Source organism: Myxocyprinus asiaticus, chromosome 14 (assembly GCF_019703515.2).
Source record: "Myxocyprinus asiaticus isolate MX2 ecotype Aquarium Trade chromosome 14, UBuf_Myxa_2, whole genome shotgun sequence".
NCBI classification, from domain to species: Eukaryota; Metazoa; Chordata; class Actinopteri; order Cypriniformes; family Catostomidae; genus Myxocyprinus; species Myxocyprinus asiaticus.
The window spans coordinates 28,326,728-28,335,329 of record NC_059357.1 but is presented as its reverse complement, the minus strand read 5'-3'; the positions used below and the strand labels follow the sequence as shown (position 1 = coordinate 28,335,329).

At 33.3% G+C, this 8,602-nt stretch overlaps 1 protein-coding gene across 1 annotated transcript; it reads left to right on the top strand.

Moving 5' to 3' along the window:
- The first annotated feature begins 3,744 nt into the window (after nucleotides 1-3,744).
- Nucleotides 3,745-6,881, top strand: LOC127451822 (C-type lectin domain family 4 member E-like). The gene is made up of 7 exons (XM_051716780.1): nucleotides 3,745-3,871; nucleotides 3,969-4,061; nucleotides 4,863-4,926; nucleotides 5,058-5,141; nucleotides 5,669-5,805; nucleotides 6,100-6,221; nucleotides 6,399-6,881. The coding sequence occupies exons 2-7, from the start codon at nucleotides 4,041-4,043 to the stop codon at nucleotides 6,550-6,552; spliced, it is 582 nt and encodes a 193-aa protein (XP_051572740.1). The 5' UTR covers nucleotides 3,745-3,871; nucleotides 3,969-4,040; the 3' UTR covers nucleotides 6,553-6,881.
- The last annotated feature ends 1,721 nt before the right edge of the window (nucleotides 6,882-8,602 follow it).

The window sequence follows — 8,602 nt, the reverse complement described above, 5'->3', positions numbered from 1 at the left end:
TATTCTTGGGATGGGACAAGTTGTCACATTTTTATTTAGGGATTTTATTGGGGCATGTTGGACATGTTGTCACACTGTAAATATTATATATTTCTACACTTTATTAATTACAATTAATATTAATATCGGCTATTGGGGTTTTTGGGGTCATAAAGAGCTAGCTTGTTTTAATTATCCTTTTTACCCAGGCAATAATGCTGGAAACATTCAATAGGTTTTTTTTTTTTTTTTTTTTTTGGAGTCAAGACTTTAAAATATGTGTCTATAGTACACAAAACTTGACTTTCAAAAACCCACTTTGAGTAATATTCATTGGAGTAAAAAGTGTAACAACTAGCCCCTAATACACAGATGTTAATAATATTTGATAGATATATATATAAAATATTATGCATAAAGGAAAAGAACTGCATTCAGTATTTACAGGTTTTTTTGCAATGTGACATTATTTTCAGGACACTTAGGCACATTTTACGGTCCCCTAATTCTCATTACAGTAATGTATCAGGATGTTTTACATTTACTATTCCTATTGTTTTCAATAATGATTCTCATTACCATAACACAGTCAGTTTTACATTATTACAGTAAAAAAAAAAAGATGTTGAGTACTATGATGTTTAAATATTTACAATTGAAATAATACTTGTTTCACACTGCAATAATGGGAATTGGTGGGTAATATGTGCGTAACTGTCATGAAAATGTCACGCTAAATAGGCTTCCTTCTTTATATTCAAAATAGAATTTCTTATTTGTTTCTTTTGATTTTGGAGTAAAAAGGGACCGTGACATTTTCTTGAGAATCACTCAAGCACTGTATTTGGGTCAAATTTCATACTTGTGTCTTTTTTAGGAATTTCTTAATCAGCAAATCGTTTCTCTTACTGCACTGGATTGGCCTGACTGACAGCCAGACTGAGGGGGTGTGGCTCTGGGTGGACAACACCCCCTTAAACAATAACCTCTCGTAAGCATCGTGATATACATTTGATGTGCTTAGAATTGCCTCTTTGTTAGCTGGAGCAGTGCATGATGTGGCTATGCTAAAGTTTTAAACGACTATATGGATTTTTTTATACAAAGCCCTACACAGTTATATTGCTCTGAAAGTTGTTTGTGTCCCTGTCAGATGGTGGATCTTCCCTCCTGATAATTCTGAAAAAATGATCCCTTAGGTGAAGACTGTGCTGTATTAAATGGACATTTAAGAGGAGAAAAATGGGGAGACATTTCTTGCTTGAAGCAGGAAAGAAGTATTTGTGAGATTCTGAATTCTTGATGAATACAGTACTCATATTTTTTCTTTTTTCTTTTGATATCACTGTTTGTGGATTAAAAAAGGACAATGTAGTTTACTAAAGTTTTTATAATTGTTAAAATCTCTACATACTGTCACCCAGTTCTTACTAGAGGGTATTTTAATACAAATAAAAACATAACTGAGAAGGAAGTTGACAGTCATGTGTTGTTCTTTATATTGTCAGATTTGTATTCTTTAATGTAATTACTATTAATGGCTTTTGCCACTTCATATGTATCACACATTGTCTAGTACGAACAGACATGCTTATAAACATACTTTCTTTACTGATAGGGGGTCTCTTTATGAACATGTACAGTATATGAAAATTGTTTGGGCACAATGTCCAAGATTATGTCCAATATAAGAGTATCAGTAGTGTAATATCATCATATGATACTTCTAATTGCTCTTGACACCTTTTGTGTAAATCAAATTAATTTTGTATTTTTATTGAAGCCTTTGATCTATGAATTTGAACTGATAAAACATAGCCCATCTACAGTACATGTGTGAACTAATAAAACCTACATGAAATTATGGAAAAGGGTATCATTGTGGTAGAAGAACATCCACCAATACCAACATCAGAGCACTTCAGGACCTTATGTTTCTTAATTGCAAACTGAACTTCATGCTTGAAAACATGGCAATGTACAGTAAGTGCTTGGTTGTTGTTCTTGAAAATATGATGTCTAACTTACTAGAGTATATGAGATTTAAAATATTGTGTTTAGTGGATATGTTTTTTTAGCTCTATAGTCAGCCCCATTAACCCACCAGAGACATATTATGACAATACTAACACTCTTACAGCTTGGGGTAATAAACTTGTTAAATGGGTTGTCGCTATCATTGTCTAGGTGTCACACATATAAAAAAGAACATAAGTAATAGGTCAATTGCCCAGACATAAACAAAATGTTTATTTTAACACAAATTCAACATTAGTACAGCATGCTGAAATTTAATCAAGTGCTGAGTCAAAGTGCTCAAACATCTATAATATTCAGCTGACAAAATGTTCTTACTGTATTATTGTTCAGTCCATGCTGTTCATCTTTCTTGCAAAAATAAATAAATAAATGAACAAATACTCAAACTAAATCTTATTTTGCTGTGTAAAATATACAGTATACATACATTTAGCAATTAAATAAAGTCCATGTCCATGCCTATTACAAGGATTAGCTTGGGTGAAACAAATATTTTGTTGTAACATTTGGTGTAACAATATGTTGAACACACATTATTCGGTTATGCGATTCTTGCTTTGTCCAAAATATGTCTGAGGGCCATAAGAAAGTCAAGAGATGAATTTTGATCTTTGCATTAAATGGCCCTCAAAATGTTATTTTTAGAGTCATGTAGTGTGAGAATTGTTGTCATAGCAACAGATATGATACATGGATGCTGACTAATATAATTTCTACCACAAAATTCTGCAAATGCATAAAGAATAATGTATATTACACTTCTGTACATCATGATGAGGTTTTGCATGTCACACCATCAATCAGTCACACTATAAAATATTGTTCAGTGTCAAGAGAAAATTCTACTCAAAACAATACTGCATTTTATAATAACTTCCACTTCCACCATATAACTATCCACACAATAATCAGCTCATCATTACAACAAGACTGCCATAATCCAATTTGCTACTGTACTTTTGCAACATCGGGATAAGCCTATTTTCCTACTCCAAAGTATGGCAAAAGGAGTACGACAAATGAGTATGATTTCCCAATCCTCAGTTTTTATGAAAAATACACAATGAGCACCCTGATTACTCCTCTCAATCAAAGATGAATATGATTTGGAATATTTGTTCACATAATAGTTTATTAGATACTTGGGTTGGCAATGACTTCAGTCTATTTCACTGTTCATGGTTTACCAGAATCTATCTGTTTCTGAGAAGCTTTTAAAATGGTAAATTTGCTATAGCTTTGTATGGCTATTTCTGTACATCAAATGGTCTGTGATTACTTTCACAAACATTACCACTTCAGTTATCAGCTTTCACATCTATTTTTGTGAACTGTGAACTTTTTGCCATCAACAGAGAGGCTTACATTTAGGTTGTGCTTTATATAAATGTAAAGTTCACTAATAGCCTCAATGTGTACAATCCATATTGAAGAAAGTCTAAACTACGAGCACAATAATACAAATGCCCAGTCTAATTTTAATCATGAGCCAAAAATGTTCTGTTCTATGACAATCTGTTCCTTTATACCAAGATCGAATTAGAATTCCTAAGATTAATCTTTGCAATGGTAAAATTTCAAGTAAAGAGGTAAAACCATCAAACATACTTATTGTTATATAACACAAAAAGTGTACAAGAATGATGGACCAAGGCTTCACAGACAACATTGTTGGAGACGATACCCCCAACAATAACCAACTGACAGGAAATGATGACAGGAAATATCACTTTGTTAGCATCCCTCCAATACCCACTTCTGTCCTCATGTCAGTATTTGCAAAAGATGAGTGAAAATATTTATAGCAATACCATTCTAAGATCTAGCCCAAGATCAGCAAGTAAAGCTGGGAGTAAGTGCTTTTTCAAAATGTTCTATATGTAATGGTGTTAAAATGCACTGGATTGTGTGAACATTTACATTATACATTATTTTAACATTTTATTTAGATATAAAATGTCTCAGTGATAAAAGAAAGGGCATCTGTATTGTGGTTCTCCTCTTCCTATCTCTTCTGGCTAATGTGGTGTTGGTGTACATATGTAAGTATCCACTACACATGTGCTTATCAGATGCTTTTGTATTATTTTCACCTGGATTATTTACTTTATCAAATGGGCTATACCTAAATAACTAAGGTTTTGAGTCAAAAGTCAAATGACACAAATGTGTAATTTATCTAGCAGTGGTTTAGTATGTTGGTTGTAAATACCTAGTTCAAAAGTCTCTTGAAGTATAATACTCTTGTGGATTCAGTTTAATGAACCATACATTTTTCCTGGGCAATAATGTTGGAAATTATATAAATTATATATTTACACTATATATTTTTATACAAATGTAATTTTATTTTATTTTATTATTTTTTTATAGCCAAGACAAGATATGTTTCAGATCGGATGGTTATTTCCTTTTAAAGCCGCTCATAACCGGCAAAGTTTAAGCTCTTGTTTTAGCGCAAAAGTTGATTGACAGGTGAGGGGTGGTGCTTCACTGCTGGGATGCATACAGGATGGATGAGCGTTTACACTACAAATGTGATGTGGTCACATGCATTTTTGACCACATTCATATGTGTTTTTTGTGATCCGATCACAAAACGTTTAGACCTGTATTTACCGCTGACCACATGTGATCAGATCACCCTAAATGCATCTTAATACCAGGTGGAAATGGGGTCTGTATATAACAGGTTCACACACCCAATTTTTGTGACATACAGTAAATATGATACACACAATATATGCATAAACTTCAAAAATATGGGCACTGTGATGTGTGATCTTATATATTTATATTATAATATATTATATATTTATAATATGTATATTATATTTTAACAGATTACCAGCAATGGCACAGATTGGCTGGTAGGCTGTGAGCCAGTAACAAACTGTTCAGATCCAGGTAGATGAACTCCACATTTACATTATAACACACACACACACACACACACACACACACACACACACACACACACACACACACACACACAGTATTGATTTAGAATTTTAAATGTTTTCTTGTTTCTTTGCAAGATGTTGAACACAATGCAAAAATCAAATGGATCCTTCCCAAGGATACAGAAAACAGGACAGCAGCACATCACTGTCCAGGCAAAAGCAAGTATTATCTAGCAAGTCTTTCTAGCGAGTCAGTCCAATGGCACCCATCTTTGGAACACTTGCTCATTCATGAGTTGATGGACAGGTGATGTCTGTATCTAAAAGGCACTTTTACTGTAAGGAGGGACTTTCTTTCTACATCCGTTGACCTTTGGGCGTTCCAATTTTTCCTATTAAATTTAAATGAAAGTGACCCGTCTCTGCTAAACAGTCTCTGGTATTATTTATTTTCCAAGATTACTGTATATCATTAAACATGCACATGAAGAGGAGAACATATGCCATGCAAATATACTGTAGATAATATTAAATATCTTAGTAAATATTTGAATATTTCCAGACATGTAGAGTCATTTGTTCTTTAAAATGTCAAAGACTGGTCAATCCAAACATAGCCAATCTAAAACACCCTTGGTGAAGTTCAGCAGTCTGAATATTTCACTGAGCTTATTACATTGTATGTCCATTTCTAGTCTAATCTGAGAATAAACACTCATAAAATGCATTAAAAATGATCATGTAAGATTTCCCTGAGAAGTGGATCCAGCACAAGGGCAGATTCTATGTCTTCTCTTCGGAGACAAAGAACTGGAACAGCAGCCGGGAACGCTGTCAGGCTCTGGGTGGAGACCTGGTCATCATCAACAGCAGAGAAGAGCAGGTAGAGACAGAGATAGTCATGACATCATTACAGTAATAATCCCTTTCTTTCTTACATTTCATTCTCATGCCTCAAGTGCTTGAGATAGAATACAGTGAATCTAGAAAGTTTTCTACTTAATGTTCTCACTGCTATGTTGCTAAAACAATAATGCAGATAATGTATCAGTCAAAATATGCAATGACAATTAGTTTAATAGTTTAGAGATTACACCATTTCTCCTGTTCATGCATTGCACACGTTAAATGACAAAAGCATCAGTAATCTGCAGAGGGAATATTGTCTATCCTGTAGGAATTTCTTGCAAGACAAATACCCACTATTGGTGCAACATTATATTGGATTGGTCTGACTGATAGCCACGAAGAGGGGAAATGGTTGTGGGTAGACAATACCTGCTTAAAGGACGATCTTAAGTAAGTATCATTTTAAAAGTCTGTTGTGATTTATCTATCTGATGTCCTTAAAATTGCCTCTGCAAAGTGCCTAATATACAACTATTAGCATATTGTAACAATAAAGCTGTATGTGTCATGCTAATACATTATATTTATGCAGCTTTAACCTCAATCAAGCTGTTTTTGTTCTGCTAGATTCTGGACTTATAATTCCCCTGATGATTATAAAGCTGGAAATCCTCTGGGTGAAGACTGTGTTGTATTAAATGGGCGAGTGAGTGCCGCACACTGGGGAGACATTTCTTGCTTGCGAAAAGAGACAAGTATTTGTGAGATTTTGTGTTTTTAATTAATATTTGCAATTATTACTGATGATATTGACTGCTGAAATTGTATTCACTGTGCACTGATTCAAGTAGGACAATGAAATACTGAAATAATAAACAGCTCATTCAGGCAGTCGATGATATTATCTGAAGGCACAAATGATAGCATTTGTTGCATGGTGGAAAAAAGCTCTTCATAATGATAATAAAATTTCAAATTAATTATTTGTCATAATGGTAAAATTATATTCTTAGCAGGAGAGAAACCTGTGCTAGAAAGAAACCCCAGCATTTGTAAATCATTTGAACTTGCTGCCACTAAATAGTCTACAAAGGGGGAATTCCCAAAGAATTAACTGAGAAAGTGTTGTTTATTTGCATATGCTGTTTGTGTTGATTTTCACCCAATTCACTTAAAGTTACACTATGTAACTTTTGGCCCTCTAGCGGTTGAAATATAAAACTGCAAGTTACTTGCGGAGATGCACTTTCAGTCAATTGTGATTCGGCTATGTTCATATAGTGGCTTTTTAGGTCTATTTAAACATCTGCTAAAAGGATAAAATGGTCCATACACGGATTTATTGCTCCAAGAATACGTTATTGGCTTACACTTGCTTGTAAAGTTTAGACCATTAGGTCTTCGTCAGGAAAAAACATTTCTGCTAAAATATCTGACAGTGTAAAATGACACCAACTTGTGCATTTCTGTGGCTGAGGTTAAAAAAAAAAAAAAAAAAAAAATAGCCTAAGAAAACAGCGGCACAAACATTTAGAGACACACAATTTAGAAATCTCGAAACTGCAGCAATGTTCTAAAATACTCAGAAGTCATGGATATTAGTAAACATGTAACAGTAACTTAACTGAAAAAAAAAAAAAAAAGAAAGAAGAAACTTATAAATGGACAGATTATGACTATCAAGGGCCCCGAGGCCAATTTTCGTTTAGGGCCCCGGTCCAATGATCTTTTTGAAGTTAATATGATTATCAAATAATTTGATCCACTACACAAATACACATTCATGTTTGTATTGTATTACACATATCATATTAAAAGTGAACTCGTGAAATGCTGATATGAGTCCAACTGAAGACACAATCTATTTTCATTGATTTAAGTCTCTTTTAATACCTATATTCTGTAATTAACAGACAGATGAATTCAAACACACACCACAGATGTGGTAAAGAAACCGTTTAACCGAAACACGTTCGCTGAACAGTCACTGTTCTTAAAGAGACAGTACCATTTTAAGTTATACATAATGTGAACTCAATGTAAATACTACAAATTATGCATACAAAATGCATATATTTACAGGGGCCATAATAAATTATGAAATATTTTACTTCATCAAAAACTTTAAATATTGATGAATTTAACAAATACAGTACCTACGCTGTAAAATGTAATTAGTTGACCTTAGCTTTTCAAGACAGAATGTTTGCATGCTTTTTCTAAGTAAACATACTTATTTGGCTCAAGTAAATGGAACTGAATTTTGTAAGTAACATTAACTAGTCACAAGAAAACTTAATCTGTGATTAAAGTATCGCTGTGTTGATTAAATTATTTAAATTGAGTTGTAACATGTATTATACAGTATAAAGGAGTTTATGACTGGACTCTAGGTAAGTTATAAAACACACTGGATTCTACTCAGTATTTCTTAATACACATAAATCTGCACTTTTGTAAAGTACAACTGAGTAAAGAACAATGGCTTAATCTTAACAGGCTCCAAGTTCACCAGTGGTAACACTAATCACCCTCATGGTGATCTCACAAAAATCTCAATTATCAACTAGCTACAACAAAACAACAACAATACTCATAAGAATTAAAACTACATTTCAGGGTTAACACATAACGTACACCCAACACATTTCATCTGAATGTATTAAACTGTTCACTCAAGCACATAATAAACTATCAAACAGTCATGACATATGAAATATTCATGAATGAAATTGGTTACTTACAGTTTTTCGTCCAATAGTCCAATTTTAACAGCCCCATCTTTCAATAACAGTTCCTTTGCATATTGTGACTGTTTCACAAGCAATTAA

What these genes read in the sequence shown, in the direction of transcription:
- LOC127451822 (XM_051716780.1), top strand. Translation starts at nt 4,041, where the DNA reads ATGTGGTGTTGGTGTACATAT. An exon ending in TCAACAGCAGAGAAGAGCAG is followed by an intron (nt 5,806 to 6,099) that starts GTAGAGACAGAG and finishes TCTATCCTGTAG; the next exon opens with GAATTTCTTGCAAGACAAAT. An exon ending in TGCTTAAAGGACGATCTTAA is followed by an intron (nt 6,222 to 6,398) that starts GTAAGTATCATT and finishes TTGTTCTGCTAG; the next exon opens with ATTCTGGACTTATAATTCCC.